General features: G+C 39.9%; 1 protein-coding gene across 5 annotated transcripts in view; it reads left to right on the plus strand.

Moving 5' to 3' along the window:
- Window positions 1-19,714, plus strand: part of PSD3 (pleckstrin and Sec7 domain containing 3) — a 418,976-nt gene that overhangs the window by 304,063 nt on the left and 95,199 nt on the right. For all 5 annotated transcript variants that reach the window (XM_029066223.2, XM_039912019.1, XM_029066224.1 and 2 more), the window contains one exon: window positions 10,377-10,570. In XM_029066223.2, coding sequence (XP_028922056.1) covers window positions 10,377-10,570 — 194 coding nt within the window. The remainder of the gene's footprint in view (window positions 1-10,376; window positions 10,571-19,714) is intronic.

A 19,714-nucleotide genomic window follows, 5' to 3' on the forward strand; every position in this document is an offset into this window, starting at 1 on the left:
TTTATTGCCCCTTTCTAAATGATATTTGTTAAGCACTTCCTATGTGCCAGGCATTGTACTAAGCGTTGGGGTAGATAAAAGCTAATCAGGTTGGACAAGTCCGTGTTCCACATCGGGCTCACGCTCTTAATTGAAGCAGCTTTCTCACCTACTGTCATAATCCTTATTGTCTTGGCCATATGTTGTTTTGTACTTCCAACTTCAAAGGTTAGATTGGTTGATGAGGAGATGAATGCAAGCTAGTGTGTGTAGCCTACTGGTACTGAAACAATTTTAAGATTATTAAGATGAAAAATATTATGGGTCTTAAAATTGAAGGGTTTTTTTTCTCCCAGGCTGATAACTGATGGACATTTAGATTAATCAATACAGTTAGTTACAAACATTTCACACAGTCCTTAGTGGACTGTAAAGTTGGCGTCTAGAATGTAAACTCATCTTCTAGACTATGTTTTTTTTAATGGCATTTGTTAAGTGCTTACTATGCCAGGCACTGTACTAGTGCTGAGGTAGATAAAAACTAAGTAGGTTGGACATAGTCCCTGTCCCACATGGGGCTCACAACATGCACATTGCTTTACCAGCTTTCCATGGGGTGTGTCATCTTTCTTTTCTCCTCCTTCTAGGTGCCATGCTCCCCCTCCCCCAACTTCATCCCCTCCCATCTGTGTGAAAAAGCTTAGGTCTGCAGAGTTCAAGGGTTTTTCAGTATTCTCCTCTGGAAAAGTAGCCCTCTGGATTTATAGAAAAATACTAGAATGATGCAATAAATGAAATGTTGGGCTCCACCTCACTTCCCTTTTCTTGTGGGGAAGATGGAGAGAAGAAGGTAGAGAAAAAAGGAGAGTGGAGATTACAGGAAGCAGGAGTGAGAAAAAGAAAAGTTAATTAGGCAGCAATCAGTAATACGAAAAGTTATTCCCAGTGGATGATTAACTTGAAATGTTTGGAGGTGTTAGCCCATTACAAACCTACCTTTAAGATTTTCAAGAACATTTATCAGCTGGTGAGGGTGCCAAGGTGGTGCTGAATTAGCTGCTGCTGTTTTGTTTTTTTCTTAAACATCTTAATACACAAACCTGTTCCACTTTCTTTGCGAGGCATGACAGCCTTTCTCAAGAAGCAGCTAAACCCTCTCATTTGCAAGGTTAGTTACCTTGTATTCGTTTCCTGTCACACTTTCCTATCGGAGTAAGAATCTGACAAACAGTGAGATGGAGAAACAAATGAAGCTATACATGTAAGGATTCTCCAACAGTCCCTGAAAACTTTTTTGTCTTTCTTATGTTTATGTAGAAGTGCTCAAGACTTCATCATTTTTCATTTTTAGCTTACTGGTAAGTATGGCATACCATGGTGGAATAATTGTAGCAAAACAAGAAGTTAAGTGTAAAACTCCCCCTAGCAGGGTTAATTTATTGAAAGTTCTCAACCTGGTACACTGTTTGCAGAGTAGGGGACATAGGCCTGGTCTCTAGCCAGTCCTCTAGATAGTAAACTTTCTGTGGGCAGGGAACATGACTAGCAACTCTGTTGTATTGCACCTTCCCAAAACTTAGTACAGTACTCTGTATACTGTAAGGGATCAATTAATGGTATTAATTGATTGACAGCCACGTAAGCTACTCTGTCATTTGGTGGTCTTGCTCCTGCTGTGATGCTGAAGGGCAGAGCACTCACACATATGTTTGTAGTGACCTGGGGATTAATACATCTGGAGGTAATTAAAGAGCCTTTTAAGATAGATCCTCCAAAATCATAGATCAATATTAAACACTTACTTCGTGCAGCCCCTGGGCATTGGATTGGGATCTGTTTATAATAGAATCATTAATAGTACAAGATGAGGCAGAGTCTTAGTGGACTATCAGATCCATCCTGTTACTAATGCTTAATCTTTCCAGTAGAGCCCTTGGATTTTAAAATTTTGGCCACTTAATAGGTGAGTTAGTCTGAGTAGAGCAGTGTTAAAGGAGAGAAAGTTCTGCAGAAATTTGCCAGGACAAGACTCTCTTCCTGGACAATGTTATCTAGTCATGGGGGGGATACACTAACCTTTTGTATGCTCTTTTGTCTCTGGCAACATCTTCAGGAAATCAGTCATTAGTATCAATGAGGGTTCACTTTGTGCAGAGCACTGTGTTAAGCGCTTGGGGGAGTACATTTAGAATTAGTAGCTAAGTAGTAGTTGGAGCTGGGTTCTAATCCCAGCTCCACTACTTGTCTGCTGTGTAACCTTGGGCAAGTGACGTAACTTCTCTGTGCCTCAGTTTCCTTATGTGTAAAATGGGGATTAAGAATGTGAGCCCCATGTGGGAAAGGAACTGTGTCCAATCTGACCACTTGTATCCAATCCAGTGCTTAGTACAGTACCTAGCACATAGTAAGTTCTTAACAGAACTATTAAAAAAAAAAACAGGATCCCGGCCATCAAGGATGTGACAATCTAGCACACCACTGCCTTTTCACCATGAGCAAGACAGCTTCCTTTAGCCAAAGGAATTCACACTGAAGCTATTTCCACCTTGAATGCCTGCTCTTCCAGTTATTTAGCTAATGATACTCAGTGGACTGTGACATACAAACTCCTGAGTATATACAGTCTGGTTCTTAATTAATTTCCTGGTTTCCTGGGGCTTTCACATTTTGTACCATCAAAGAAAGCTTTTGGCTGTTAGTAGCAGTTATCTGTAGAACAGCAACCTAGAATCGTGTATTTCAGTCCACGTTAATGGAAGGAGCTGATTGATCAGGAACTGACTGGATTGTTATGCATTGTGGAAAAGTGGATTTCATTCTCTTTGGCAAATTGTAGGGTCATATTTATTTGTTTATTTTTAGCACTGTTAGACTGTTATTTTCAGCATTCAAATTCTGCTGTCACATTGTCATCAGTGTTGTAAATTGTTACCCTATTTTAAGGAAGAAAATCATTTAAAAGCACAAAACACTGAAAATGGACACTTTGCAATGACATTATAAAGAAATGGGAAAATGTAATAGTTATTCTCAACAAATACTGGAGATTTTACCATTCTTTCTTAGAGGGAAATGCAGTGATGAGGGTTGAGTTCCACTGCCCTTTGACTCATGCACCTTGCCACCGTATTGGTGTGACCAATTAGACATTTTTTGTAGGGATTTTGAAGCTGTCAAGAGCAGGTACGATGGCTTTCTCAGAAGGAGATAAGCATTTGAGAGACCTCCCAGGTTGTTTGCCATCTCTTCCCTTGAGGGCAGGGATTGCATCTACCACCTCTGTAGAAGCATCATGGCCTGGTGGAAAGAGTACAGACCCAAGAGTCAGAGGTCCTGTGTTTTAGTCCCAGAATCGGCACTTATCTGCTGCATGACCTTGGGCAAGACACTTAATTTCTCTGTGCCTCAGTTCCCTCATCTGAAAATTGGAGATTCAATATCAGTTCTCTATCCTACTTAACATGAGCCCCATGTGGGACCTGATTATCTTGTATTCATTCAATTGTATCTACCCCAGTGCTTAATACAGTGCTTGGAATATAGTAAGCACTTAACAAATGCAATATTATCATCGTCATTATTATTATACTCCTACTGACACCATGGCACTTCATTATTACATAAGGGAACCATATTTTTTGCTCAGGTTCTAAAAGCCTGATATGAATCCTCAGCTTCTTTCAGCCATTTCAATGATATATACGAAATAAATCTGTTTATATAGCCTGGCCATTTGTTCCTTAATCCAGATACATCCTAGAAACTTGTACGTCCGATAGCCAGGTATCACTCTTAGAGAAAGACAGTCCCTTCAGCCACCCCTGTCCAGTGATGATGCAGTCTTCAGTTTAGAGGAATGCATGAGCCTTGGTCCTGAGGTGTCAGGACTGGGAGCCATGGATGTTTGACTGTAAGTCCGCTGTGGGTAGGGAACATGCCTACCAACTCTGTTATATTGTACTCTCCCAAGCACTTAATACAGTGCTCTGCACACAGTAAACACACAATAAACACAATTGATTGAAAATTGAGAAGGTAGAAATTGCTACAGTACATGACAAAGGGGACACAGGCAGGTCCCAATAACAGCAGGACCAATTAATCCATCAGTCAGTGGTATTTATTGTGTGCTGACTCTGGACAGAGCACTGAACTAAGCACTAGGGAAAGTGCAGTACAATAGAGTTGGAAGACATAATCCCTGCCCACAAGGAACTTATAGTCTCAAGAGGGAGACAGACATTAAAATAAATTACAGCTAGGGAAAACAGCAGAGTAAAAAGATATGTACATAAATGATATGGGGCTGGGGGTGCGGTGCATATCAAAGTGCTCAGGGGCCACATATCTGAGTGCATAGGCAATGTAGAAAGAAGGGTGAATAAGGGCTGCAACACAGAGCTGGTGATGTTCCACAGGGCCATCAATTGTAATTATTGAGTGCTTACTGTGTGTAGAATGGCTGTACTAAGCGCTTGTATGAGTATAATAAAGTTGGAGACAGGTGCCCTGCCCACAACAAGCTTGCAGTCTAGAGAGGGAGACAGTAATATAAATTAGAGATATATACATATGCTCTTTGAGCTGAGGGAGGGATGAGTAAACGGAGGAAATCCAAATGCAAGGGTGACACAGAAGGGAATGGGAGCAGAAGAAATGAGGACTTACATGAGGCCATAACTGGCAGGCATTGCATATGGAAGCCAAAGACTCCCCATGGCCCTGCTCAGATATCATGTACACCATTCCCCTCCTATTTTACAGATAGCACATATTTGTGTCCCATCTTAACTGTTTAGCCCAGGGGATTTTTAAGCCCACAGGATCTGTGTCCCTTTTAACTAGTCCAAATAAGCAGACATGCAACTTGAGAATCATGTGACTAAGCTATGAAGAGGGCTGAAAATAGATCCACAGTGCCTTTGCCACAGGCAGCCCACTTGATAATGAACTGAGTTGAAAGATATTCATTTCTTCCCCTCCCCCAACTATATGTCAATTGCTCTTCCATTAAATTGTAATTTTCTTGAGGATAAGACAATACGTTTTTAAGCAGGCACACTCTCCAAGGTGCTTAGCCCAGTGCTGTGCACACAGCATATACTTACTTAATACTACTGATTTAGTGATTGATGGCCACAGAACAGGGCAGAGCAGGGGGAATTGCTTTATCTTCCCACCACTGATTGTTCATAGTTCAAGGAGGAGAATTGGGCTCAATAAATTGTTAGTGATTGGTAATAATAGTAATGATGATGATAATAATAATAATACCACAAATAATAGTTGTGGTATTTAAATGCTTAGAATGTACTCGGCCCTGTACTAAGTGTTCACATAGATGACATGGTAATCAGGTCGGACATTGTCCCTGTCCCACAAGGGGTTTACGATCTAAGGTGGAGGGAGAACAAGTTTTTAATTCCCAAGTTTTTGCAGATGAGGAAACTGAGGCCCAGACAAGTTCATTCAATCATATTTATTGAGCGCTTACTGTGTGCAGAGCACTTTACTAAGCACTTGGAAAGTAAATTTCAGAAATCAAGAGATACAATCCTTGCCTACACTAGACTTACAGTCTCTTGTTCAAAGTCACACAGCAGGCAAATGGGCGATCTGGAATTAGAACCCAGGTCCTCTGGCTCTCCAGACCATGATCTTTCCACTATGCTATGCTGTCACAGGTCTGTGGCCCTTAAGCACTTTGATATTCACCCCTCCCCCAACCCACACAACTTAATGTACATATCATTCATTCAGTCATATTTACTAAACACTGTGTGCAGAGCGCTGCACTAAGTGCTTGGGAGAGTACAGTGCAACAGTGCATATCCTTTTACTCTGCCATTTCCCCTATTTTTAATACATTTTAATATCTGTCTCCTTCTATGGACTGTAAGTCCCTTGTGAGTAGGGATCGTGTCTACCAACTCTTGTACTTTCCCCAGGTCTTAGCACAGTGCTCTGCTCAATATTACACCCCACTGCAGCCCTTCCATTTCCTCTTTTCACAATCTCTACCCTATTTAATTTGCTTCTCAACCAACACACCCACAACAGAATGCTCACATGATCCACATCGTGCACAAGACCATTCTAGCCAGACTTCATTTTAGTTGTACTCCACTTGTCACCCCTTAGTTGTAAAACTTACTAGTGACACTCATTTTCAATTTTCCCATGCAGCCTACAAATTGATCAAAACAATTGCCCCTTTTGGGTGTCATTTGTTGAGCTATGCAGCCAATCTGAAGTTCATTTTACCAGATTCCTTCACCATTATAGCTCTATTTGCTAACATCATCACTACCTGAAAGGGTGCCTCTGAAAAAAGGAGGTTGTTCACCTAGAAGCCAACAAAAACAAAAACTGCAAGGCAGATATAGAGATTCTATAAAGTAAAATCAATTAACTTTGGGTCCCATAACAGTTTGTCTCTGGGTCCAGTGACAAGCCTGGAAGTATGGCATCACTCTGTAGGAATCAGTCTTTAGATTGTAAGATCACTGTGGGCAGGTAGTGTGTCTGTTTACTGTTGATTTGTACTCTCCCCAGTACGCAGTACAATGTTGTACACATAGAACTCAGTAAATATGATTGACTGACAATCAATGGTACATATTATTATTATTGATAATGGTATTTATTGAGCACTTACTGTGTGCAAAGCACTGTATTAAGTTCTTGAGAGAGTACAATATAACATCAAGCACATTCCCTGCCCACAATGAGCTCCCCGTTTAGAGGACGAGCTCACAGTGCCTGCTTGTGCAGAGCACTGTATTAAGTGTTTGGGAAAGTGAAACCCAAGAGTTGGTAGATGCTATCCCTGCCTACAAGGAAGCAGTGTTGCCTACTAGATAGAGCACAGGCCTGGAAGTCAGAAGGACCTGGTTTCCAGTTCTGGCTTTGCCACTCCTCTGCTGTTTTCTCTGTGACCTTAGGCAACTCACTTAATTCCTCTGTGCCTCAGTTACCTTATCTGTAAAATGGGGATTAAAACTGTGAGCCCCATGTGGGACAGGGATCATGTCCAACCTGATTAGCTTGTAAGAAGCCCAGTGCTTAGTCCAACCTGATTAGCTTGTAAGAAGCCCAGTGCTTAGTTCAGTGTCTGGCATATAGCACTTAACAAATGCCATTTGAAAAAAGGAGCTTCCACTCTAAAGGGGGAGACAGGAATTAAAATAGATTGGGGATAGGGACATACAAAATAAAAATATCTACATAAATTTTGTGGGGATGGGTTTAGTTTAAAATGCTTAAGAGGTACACAGCTAAGTACATAGTCAACACAGAGGGGAGGGCTGATGGGAAATAAAGGGCTTAATCTGGGAAGTCTTCTTGGAGAAGATGTGTTTTTAGGTTGGTTTTGATCTCATAATGAAGGATAATGATCTGAAGAATTTTGAGAAAGCTGTGATGGGATAGAGAACAGGCCAGGGGCCTCTCAAAAGCTGCCTTGATTTGGAAAAATCTGTGTCCTTTGGGAATCAATCAGTGCTATTTTTTTGAGTGCTTATTGTTTTGCAGAGCATGATAGCAAGCACTTGGGAGAGCACAATACAATAATAATAATAGTTGTATTTATTAAGAACTTATTTTGTGCCAAGCACAGTAGTAAGCATTGGGGTAGATACAAGATCATCAGGTCCCACATAATATTTGGGGTATTTATAAGTGATTAGTATGTGCCGGTCATTGTACTAAGCACTGGGGTAGTTACAAGCAAATCGGGTTGATCACAGTCTCTGTCCCATGTGGGTCACCCAGTCTCAATCCCCATTTAACAGATGAGGTAACTGAAGTCCAGAGAAGTGAAGTGATTAGTCCAAGTTCACACAGCAGTCAAGTGGTGGAGCTGGGATTATAACCCATGACCCTTTGACTCCCAGACTTGTTCTCTATCCACATGGGGCTCATGAGTGTAAGTAGAATTTAAGTGACTTCCTCAAGGTCAGTGAACAGGTACATGACAGAGTTGGGGTTAGAAACCAGATCCTCTAACCCCCAGACCTTTGTGCTTTCCTCTAGGCCACACTGCTTCAATTGCTGGGTATCAATGTCAGTGATATTTATTGAGAACCCGCTGCATGCAGAGCACTGTGCTGAGATTGGGGAACATATGAAAGAGTAAAAGATTCTAATTCTTCCCTGAAGGAGTTCATAATGTAATAGAGACAGAATAAAAGGACAAATGTACCACTGTTAAAACAAAGAAAATGTATATAACAAACAGGCTAAAATGCATAAATAAATGACAAGTAGATAATTGTGATTGCCAAGGCTACTGGGTTAACATGGCCAGGAAGGTGGATTGATCAGTGGTGATTAATAAAATTTGTGGTATTTAAGTGCTTACTGTGTGCCAAGCACTGTCCTAATTGCTGTGGTTGCTATAATATAAGCAGATTATATTATCTCTGCCCCACATAAAGCTCACAATCCAAGAGGAATAGAGAATAGATACTTTATCCTCATTTTACAGATGAGGTAACTGTGGCACAGTGAAGTTAAGTGACTACTCAGGTCACACGGCAATCAAGTGGCAGACCTGAGATTAGAACCCCTCTCCCCTTACTTCCAGGCCTGTGTTCTTTCCACTTAGGCCACTCTCCTGGGAACGTCTCCTGGAGGAGGCAACTTTAGGAGGGCTTTGAAGAAGAGAGCGATAAGGAGAGTATCCTCCTTCTCATCTATCTCACTGCCATCCTCTTGCCCACATCTTGCCTCTGGCCTGGAATTCCCTCCCTCCTCAAATCTGACAATTACTCTCCCCTCCTTCAAAGCCTAATTGAAGGCACATCTCCTCCAAGAGGCCATCCCTAAGTCCATTTCCTCTTCTCCTACTCCCTCTGCAGTGCCCTGACTTGCTCCCTTTGTTCTTCCCCCCTCGCAACCCAATAGCACCTATGTTCATATCTATCATTTATTTATATTAATGTATTTCTCCCTCATTCTAGACTGTAAGCTTGTTGTGGGCAGGGAATGTGTGTGTTTATTGTTGAACCATACTCTCCCAAGTGCTTAGTAGAGTGCTCTACAACCTAAGTGCTCAGTAAATATGATTGAATGAATGAATGAGGGTAGAGAGGTGGATGTCCCAGGCAGGGCCTTTTACTGCTGTGGTATGTTCCCTAGCTCCTAGTACAAAGCACTACATACAGGAGGTATCATTCAGTAGGGTTGTCGGTGATGATAATGACGAGGTTGAAATGTGCCTATAATGGGTTGTGGGGAAGGGCAGGAGAGTTGAGTTTACAGAGCGGTTTGGAGGTTTATACTTATTGAGCCTGTGGGAGCCAAGACTTGAGTTGGAGGTCTTCTAATTGTATGAAAATGAAAGCTCAGGCTGTTTTAAAATTAAAACAATTTATTTGGCATGAGAAGTGTAATTTTTTTTTCTTAAAACTGAAAAACCAACCGCCCTTCAAACCTTGTGGCAGATGTTTTGCAGTTGCTGAATCACTCGGCGATTGTTGTCTTTAAAACACAATTGCAGGGATAATTAATGATTTTAGATTTAGCAATCTATCCCTTAAAAATCTCTTTTATAGATGAAACAAGTCAAATGATTGATGCAGGCTCCCTATTGATTATCTACTTTGAAAACAATTAGAAATCTGCTAGATGTTGTTCTATGTTGCTTAATAACATTATTTGCTTTTCTCGAATCTATTTCTGATATCCCTTATACAGATAGGAGCTTGCTCTTCGAGGTCCAGATATAAAACAAAGCCATAGATGCCTGCTAAGCTCCTATAGTATGTGTGTAGGGGCATAATACCAATAATAATAGTAATGATAATAACAATAATACCAGAAGACCTGAAATAGAAATGAACCCAGGTAACTGAATTTGAAGCATTTACCTCAAATTCATTTGGAAAAAATAAATTTGGATGTTGTGCCTAAGAATCCATCTTTGGGGACCATAAGCAAAAGTTCAACATTAACTAATTTGAATAACACTCAGCACCAGACATCTCACAAAGGGGAGAAAAGGGGACCTCCTTCATATGGACCTCCTCTTCTGGCATCACTCTCATCCCTATCATCTCCATTTAGCCATTTGTTTTTATTTGAAGTGTAATGTTTATCCTAAAGTGAACAATATCCACAAAGAGATGGGGCTAGATTCAGGATGAGGAAGTAGAGGTGGTTCCCCAAGTGGCTTTTGTATTTTCCAGTGTAAATCATTCATCCACTGGTTCCTGAGAATTCTTCATATTTATCTCATTGTTCCAATACCTGAAATGGAGATTATCCAAACATTTCTAGTAGGTCTCACCTCTTGCCTATATTGGAACTGTCCAAGAAAAAGCAGGCTCTATAGAAGGTAGTGGAGCATTTTCTTTTCTCTTTTTTTCACAAAATATTTGTTTCCCTCCTTTCAGAGATGATGAAGAGAAAAAAAAATCTCCCTCAGAGGGTACTGATGAGAAAGCAAATGGAACTCAGCCAAAGACAGTCAGTCGGATTGGCAGTACCAGTAACCCATTCCTGGACATTCCTCATGACCCAAATGCTGCTGTGTATAAAACTGGATTTCTGGCTCGCAAAATTCATGCTGATATGGATGGAAAGAAAAGTAAGTGTCTTTTTGTGGGGGTTTCCCTACAGTCTTTCATTTGTGTCATTGCCTCCTTACCTAAATGAGAACAAGGATTTAATGTGCACCCAAGGGTATGTGAAGTCACAAATTAAAGAATGTGATTTAACGTCTTGTCAGGGGAAGAAACTCACTGCTCCCAGTAATAAGGTAATTTAAAATGATAGTACAGCTCAGTAAACATTTTTGTAACAATCAATGGCATATTTAATGGTGAAGTTTTGGGAAATTCTAGTTTTTAAGTACTGAAATGTGTTTTCATATAAAGCAAGTGATTCTCATGTTTTGTATTTTGGCTATTTGTTTTTTATGGCTTTTGTTAAGTGCTTACTATGTGCCAGGCACTATATTAAACACTGAAGTTGATACAAGTTGATTAGATTGGACACAGTCCTTGTCCCACATAGGGCTCACAGTATTAAACCCCATTTTCAGCTGAGGTAATCGAGGCACAGAGAAGTTAAGTCACTTGCCCTGAGTCACTCAGAAGACAAGAGGCAGGTGCTGGGATTAGAATTTAGGTCCTTCTAACATCAAGGCCCATTTTCTATCCACTAGACTGTGTTGCTTCTCTCTCAATTATTTAACAATTTAGTAATTCATTCAGTAATTTAATAATAGTTTAATAATATCCTTTTGTATATTCCCCTACTGATTGTTTTAACTATTTGACTCAGTATCCATTACAAAATCAAAGACAGTGGTGAAATCATTAGAAGTTACCCAACTCTACAAAAGCGAAGTTACAGGATCAGAGAACCACTGACATCCTGCGCAATATAAACCATAGGCTTTGGCAGTAGTGGGGAAAATGATTTTATTCTAACTGGATTATTTCATTTTTTTCAGATTCTTTTTTAGGACTATCATTAATCATTGGAACAATATCCACTGCTTTTGTGGGGAGGCCATGTTATTTCAATTCTGAAAATCAAATTTTAATTTTTAGACTTATTTGCTTATCCTACTGTAATTTTTGATCTGACAAGTTTATCTTAATAACTCTCATTTTTACACCCTTAATTGGAAACTATTTAAAAATCTGAACCAACTATTATTTCTTATCTACTTTATTTCCTTAATATAGTCAATGTCCAAATTCCCAAGGGCAGGAAATTCCCTTTTTGTAGCAACTTCCTAATATTATAGTTACCTGATAAATAGCCACATATATTTTGCCAGAGTAAAATTTAGATCAATTTTTCCATTACAGAGATCTGACTGATATAATGGCTAAGTGATTGAACCTAATGGAACCACTTCCAAAGGCTCTGATAATTAATCAAGTTACATAGCAGTTACCCAACTGCTTTAAAATCAAGACAATTCTGGATTTAAAGCAAGCTTTCCTTGAGACAGGAAAATGTATTTCACATAGCAAACATCACCCAAATTTTAGTATTATGTAAATTCTTTTTTAAAATGATATTTGGTAAGCATTTACTTTGTGTCAAGTACCTTTCTAAGCATTGGGCTAGATACAGGTTAATCAGGTCAGACACAGTTCCTGTCCTACATGGGGCTCACAGCCTAAGTAGGAGGGAGAAGAGTAATACTGTCACTACTACTAGGAAGGGCTCTAACATCTTCTGGTGTTTTTGTGGAGGATGTTAATTCTTGATTATTGCTAACAGCTTTTTGAATCTTAATGCTATTGCTATTATTTGCCCTTGTCAGTTGTTTGCACAAATATCTTCATCATTTCAACTAAAACTTTACATTTTCTCTTGACTAGTTTTAATAGTAGAGTAATATTTATTGAGCACCCACTGGGTGCTAAGCACTTAGGAAGTATGAAACAAACAGGTGATATGTGTTTGCAGCATTCCCTCTCATTCTTCTCACAGAAACATGCACACATTTTTATTCCTCAAAGGCTCTCAGAATACAAAGCAGGTCATTTCACCTGTGATAGAATGAAATGATTATGGAGTTTACCCCAACATGAAATCAAAATCACAGTGGCATCTGCAAGCCTGGATTTCATCAGCAGCCTAACTGGATCCTTTCAGGGGACATATCAGATTCAGCTCTGCCTCTAAAGAAACCCACGTCACTTTTTGCAGATGCTGCGGATTGTGAAATAGGGTTGGATTTTAAAACAGTGTTCTCCTATGAGGGAGAAACCTAATTTTGAGAAGATGAAAATGCTCCTGGTTGTTGGGAGTGTCGAGAATTGATGGAATGCATTTTCATTATCCTCGATGAAGAGGCTTCAAGAATGTGCTGTTTCTCTTGCCACCGTTGACCATATTTCTTTTCTATTTCCTCTGAAGGGATTAATCTGAGTGATTTTCTCTGTATTTGCCTTGAAAATCCACTTAAAAAAAAAACAGATTCTAAATGCAACTGCCCATTTCCTAAAACAGATATTTAATTTCCACCTTTGTATTTTCTCCCAGTGCTTAGTTCAGAGCTCTGCACACAGTAAGCGCTTAATAAATACTAATAGTACTACTTAGATGGGCTGTTCCATCTTATGATGTTTTGGAAAAGCCTAGAAGAGTGGCCCACAGAGTACACTCATCTCATTAGGGAATCTCTACTTAGGTGTACCTTTTACTTTGTTATATTGCTGTGCTTGGCTGCCTACAAAGAGGGAATATTATTTGCTACCTGAATGTGAACAGGGCGCCAGTTGCTCTCCTGACAGACTCTAAAAATGTTTGACAAATATGTGAATATTCAGGTCAAAGTCCCACGTGGGTATTATTTACTCAGAAAATCTTGATTAACCTGACTAGAAGGACCCATTAAGCCAGGGCCAGCTTCAGACATTTGGCAGCTTGAGGTAAGGAAAAATGTGCTCCCATTCCTTTTCCTTCTGACATTCCATTATGCTGAGTGGGTATGATGAGTTCTGTATGCAGCATCATGCACCCAACATGATGATACTACTACTAGTTGTAGTATTTAAGTGCATTTATGTGCCAAGCACCATAATAAGTGCTGGGTTAGATGAAAGATACTCAGGTCAAACACAGTCAACTGTATTTATTTAGCATTAACTGTGTGCAAAGTACTAAGCGCTTGAGAGGGTACAATACAACAGTAGACATTCCCTGCCCACAGTGAGCTTACCATCTATAGGAGGAGACAGGCATTAATTTAAATAAATTACACATATAATCCCTGTCCCACGTGGAGCTCACAGTCTGAGAGAGACCATAGCCTGGGGACCTCATGTGGCAGTCTATTCAAGCCACTGGATCTACAGCAATTCTGCAGGGGGCACCATTGGACATTCCTCCTGGCCAATCCACCCCTTTTCTTCAGAACCACCAAGTTCTCAAGCCAAGACCTCGTTAACATAGGTACCGCTTCAGACTCAGGTGGTAGGAGGAAGAGTGCTTTCTGATTTTTGTGGGTCACTGTCCCTAGACAACCACCCATGCCCCCTTTGACACTGCACCTGAGCTTGCTGCCCTCACTACAACAGGCTGCCACTGAATCCTCTGAAGCTAGCCCTGCACTGATTCACCTCAAGAACTTGATTCTCCTTTAAAATTTATAATTAATAGAGAGAAATCAAATCAGAATTACTGCTATGATTGTGTATAAAAACAGCCAAAGAACTTAGTTTTTTTTTTCAGATTTGCTTATGCCAAGTCCTCTACCACTGAGGGAGAAATCATGATTAAAGGAAAAGGTCATATCTCTTACAAAATAGCAGTGTTTACCAGACCCATTAAATCTGACATTAAAGGAAAACTTTGTGAAGTTAAATCTGGAACACTTAATGTCTACTGGGCTACTGGAGGGGGAAAAAAACTGTTTATCCTTAACCTCAGCAAGCACTTTTGAAATGAGGACTGAGACATCTGTGGAATCCAGTATAGCAGATAAAAAACATCTGTCTTGAAATTTTTACATACTTACTAGCTGAATATAACTGGTTTTTCTCTGAAATGTGGAATTACATTTTTGGTAGCCAACACAGGAAGAAGACATGCATTTAAAATCTGGGTCTGAATTGGAATCCCCAGTCCCTTCTTTCTCACAAGATTAGGCCAAGGCCACCAACAGCTCGTCACATCTCTCCCATCATTCTGGCTGGTGGTGCTGTAATGACATCATCAAAGGCCACGTGAGAGGAAGGCTCACTAGACAGTGAACCCCAGATCAACCCCAGGCTCAGTTAATATGGCCTTAATATCAACCAATGGTATTTTTAGAGTTCTTACTGTATGTAGAGCTGTAGTATTTGGTCAAGTCAACTGATACGTAAGATGGAGGTCATTGGTGATTTTGGAGACGGCAGTCTCAGTGGAAGGGGGTAGAACTGAATTTTAGAAGGTCAAAAAAGAAGGCAGCAAATGTATGTATCCAATCTGAGGAATTTGTACCAGAAAGGTAGGAGGAATATGGGCTGATAACTGCAGGGTGTAGTGTGATCCAGAGAAAGCTTCTTAAATCAGCCTGCACACTTCTCTTCTCTAATGTCAACCTACTCACCGTACCTCGATCTTGTCTATCTCACTGCCAACCTCTCTCGTACATCCTGCCTCTCCCTCTTCATATCTGACAATTACTCTACCCCCCTTCAAAGTCTTATTGAAGGTTCATGTCCTGTAAGAGGCCTTCTCTTTTCCTTTTCTTTCATTCCCTTTCATGTCTCCCTGACTTGCTCCCTTTATTTATCCCCCTTCCCAGCACCATAGCACTTATGTATATATCTGTAATTTATTTATTTATATTAACATCAGTTCCCCCTCTAGACTGAGATCACTGTGGGCAGGGAATGTGTCTGTTTATTACTATATTTTACTCTCCCATACAATTAGTACAGTTCTCTACACACGGTAAGCACTCAATAAATATGGTTGATTGATTAAATGTAGGCATTCCCTAGGATTCATCTATAATTTGATCCTCAAAATGTGAGTGTAATTGTACATCATTATATTGAGGAACCCATTTCTCTATCCCTTTACACCTTCTAAAACACTTACACCCACCACTTTCCCTTTCCTGACTCTCCTTTATCCTAAAAAATCTTTCTGTTGACCTTGTTGCTCCATAGAGCTATCAGCCAATCTCCCCTCCTCCTTACCTCCAAACTCCACAAAAGTGTTGTTTATGCCTGCTGCCATGACTTCCTCTCCTCCAAGTACTTTCTTGACACTCTACAATCTGACTTTTGTTTCCTTCACTTCCTCGAGACAGCTCTCTCCAAGAGCACTTTCGTGAAACACCGTGAGTTAAGGAAAATGAACACCGGAAAACTCACTCGTTCTGATGCCACATGCATGTGCACAAATTATTTCCTCCGCAACCAGTGAGCCATATTCAAACAGGCTCACGTTGTCACAGAAGCATTTCCTAGTTCCCTAATATTTCTAGCTGAGTGGTGAAAGCATACGTGGAAGAACTGAGTTGATCTGTTTTAACTAAGAATGGACATAGAGGAAGCACTAAGTACATAAGGGTGTCCAAAGTGTCATTCATTTGTATAGAAAGTTTTGAGAATTTAGGCCTTCACGTCATGTTTGAGACTATGGATAATATTCTGTGTCAGGAAACATTGAAAATAAGAGTTTATAATAATGTGCCAACACAATTCATAGCTAATTGCATTACATTGGTAATGCTGACATAATTATCATCATTAATGGTATTTTTCAAGAGCTTATTATGTGCAGAACACTGTTATGGTGCTTTGCCACAAAGCAGTTGTCTCATGCTAGAGAAATAAAGTGTTTTTTTCCTCCTCAAAATAGTCAAAGTCAAGCCAATTATTTTAAAACTAGAATTTTTCTTTTTCCAATTTGTGATTTTTTTTTAGTATGGGGGACTGTAATATCAGGACATGTAAGCTTTACTCTAGCACAAATGTAGTGCTTTCAGAATCACAAACCATTAGATATTGGCTGTTAGCTAGCAATAATTGAGGCCATTTATCAGGGCTTATTCAGCAAAACCTACACATATAAAAGACTTCCTTCGGTGACCCAGAAATGAATGCCATCACTGACTTCTGCTACAAAGGCAACCCAGTGACAATGGAATGATGGTGTTTCCTGACAGGAATGATGCTTAGAATGATGGTGCTTGTGAAACTGATGAAGCCCCATTTTGGGTCACTCTACAGATGCAATGAGCAGGCATTCAGGCACCTATCTTGAACAAGAGTCAAAAGATTGCCAAGAAAGGATTTTAAAAAAACATTATTCCTTTAGCAGGAATTCTCCTTTTTCCAGTTACATGGCTGGCATCTCAACTTTTGCTCCTGGTTTGATGTGGGCTTCCAAAGAGGAAGTTTCATAAAGGCTTAGAAAGAAGATATGTCCTACTCATCTTTGCATTTTTGACCTAGACAGTAAGCCACTTGACTAAGATTCTTCAATGTGTTCTTGGAAGAGTTTCTTTTTTAATTGTCTGCTGCCTTTCTGGTGGAGGCTGTTTTCTGTGTAGGTGGTCACTGGTATCACGTCGTGTTCACTTCTCCGCATGGCTAATTTTAGGAAGCCACATGAATGTAAAATTGAGGAGGAAATATATGGAATGGAAGAATCATTGTAGTTTCAAAAATAAAAAGACGTGGAAAAGACAGGAAAATGCTCTCAGGGATTACTGCATTTGTCTAGGGACTGAAAGTTTGCACTATTTACATTTCATAATAATAATAATAACTATGCTAAGTGCTTATTATGTGCCAAGAACTGTTCTAAGTGCTGGGGTGGGGTAATCAGGTTGTCCCATATGGGGCTCACACCTTTAATCCCATTTTACAGATGAGGTAACTCAGGCACTTGGAAGTTAAGTGACTAGCCCAAGGTCACACAGCAGACAAGTGGTGGAGGCAGAATTAGAACCCACGTCTTCTGACTCCCAAGCCCGTGCTCTGTCCACATTGCCATGCTAAGTGGATTATCCAACACTTCCTCAATAAAGATACTACACAGTCATCAAGCTTTGTTGTGGGTATTGTTTCTGATATTCATCAATAACTTTATCTTTCATTTCATATACCACCTAATTTGATTTCTTGTATCTGGGTTAATATGGTTCTGAGACCTAGATTCTAGGAGATTCTATATTCAAGCCCTAGATTCTATATTCCCTTTACACTCTAAACTCCTCGTGGCCAGGAAACATGTCTACCAACTCTGTTAATTGTACTCTCCTTAGTATTTATTACAGTGCTCTGCACTCAGTAAATACCATTAATTTATAGTAGTAGTAGTAATAATTGTGGTATTAAGTGCATACTATGTGTCAGTCACTGTACTAAGCACTGGGGTGGGAAAAAAATAATCAGGTCCCTTATGGGACTCACAGTCTAAGTAGGAGGGAGAAGAGGTTTTAAATTTTCATTTTGCACATGAGAAAACTGAGACATGGAGAAGTTAATTGATTTGTTCAAGGTCACAGTGCTGGTATCTGGTGGAGCTGGGATTAGCACCCCAGTTCTCTGACTCCCAGGAAAGTGCTCTTTCCACTAAGCCATGCTGCTTCCAGTTATTGAGCATTAACAGGGTGAAATGTGCTGCATTCAGTGCTTGGGAAAATAAAACAAAAGCAAGAGATGCATTCCCTGACACAAAGAGCTAGGTTTCTAATGGGCTGTAGTTCCAGCTCTACTACTGCCCTTCTGTGTGACCTTGCTCTAGTCAGTTAACCTCTCTGTGCCTCAATTTTCTCATCTACAAAATGGGAATGATACATCCTCTCGACCCCCACCCCCTCCACCCCCTGGCCTTTCCCCCCTGCCCTTAGTCTGTGAACATAGGATGAGACAGGGACTAGGTTCCAATCTGTTTATTTTAACATCAGTCAATCAATTAATGGTATTTAGTGAGCATTTACTGTGTGTGGAGCACTGTATTAAGTGTTTGGGAAAGTAAGATGCAACAGAATTGATAGACTGAATCGCTGCCCACAAGGAACAGCAGGGCCTTGTGGATAGAGCACAAGCCTGAGAGTCAGAAGAACCTGGGTTCTAACCTGGCCATTGCCCCTTGTCTGCTGTGTGACCTTGGGCAAGTCACTTACCTTCCAAGTGCCTCAGTTACCTCATCTGTAAAATGGAGATTAAGATGTGAGCCCCATGTGGGACAACCTGATAACCTTGTATCCACCCCAGTGCTTAGAACAGTGCTTGGCACATAGTTAGTGCTTAACAAATACCACTATTATTATTATTATTAATAGTGTCTGGCACATGGTAAATGCTTAACATTTTTTTTTAAAAAGGAGCCTAAAGTCTATAGTCCATAGTTCCATCCATTGTAGCACTTAATACATTCCATAATTATTATTTCCATTGTGACTTGGATTAGTGACATCTCTTTATGATTTTTTAAAGTCTGCCCTTCTAAGTCAGTTGAAATTAATTTTGCCAGAAGCCTTAAAGAGTGTTAGTATTTTCAAAGGTTGAAATAATTTATAACAGATCTGCATCCTTCATTAATTATTGAAAATATATTGTATGATGTAATGGCAGAATTCAGGTCATTTTAATCAAATCTGCCTATATTCGTGTCTCAAATAGTTTACAGATGCCCTCTTTTCATATAAGGTCTGTATGAAAAATAATCAAAGACTATTTCCAGATTCAGCATCCTTTTTCTTGTAAGATTACTGCAAGTGTGAAGTCAATTTTCTTACTACTTTCCGGTTGTCATGCTTTTCTAAAGAACCACAAAAATCATGTAGGAGTCCTTTTTATTCATTCCTTAAATACTCTGTGTCTCATATCATCTAGACTTGCTGTTTTATATAATAAAAGTTTAGGGGATTTTCTTGATCTACCTCACTAATGCATCCTTTTTCAGAATCTTTACTACCGAATTGTTATATTTTTTCCTCGCTCCTCTTCCAATCTCAGCTTGTGGATATTTACACTGTGTTTTGTCTATTGTCTGTTTACCTTCCTGACCAACCCATTTCAGCCTTTCTAGTTTTGTAGAAATATTTTACATTCTGAATGGTTTTTGTAGTTATTGCTTCCTTAGACTTCGTCTTTGCAGAAAATGTGGCTAGTCATTGGTTTTTTTTCTGTTGTTGTTGTTTTTCTTTCTTTTTTTCTCCATTCCTGGTGTATAGCCTTTTCATTGCTTCTTGTGGCTGCCCTCAGTAGTAGCTGTTGGTGTGAGTTGGGGGGATGCAATCTGCAGTTCC

This window comes from Ornithorhynchus anatinus, chromosome 5 (assembly GCF_004115215.2).
Source record: "Ornithorhynchus anatinus isolate Pmale09 chromosome 5, mOrnAna1.pri.v4, whole genome shotgun sequence".
Lineage (NCBI taxonomy): Eukaryota > Metazoa > Chordata > Mammalia > Monotremata > Ornithorhynchidae > Ornithorhynchus > Ornithorhynchus anatinus.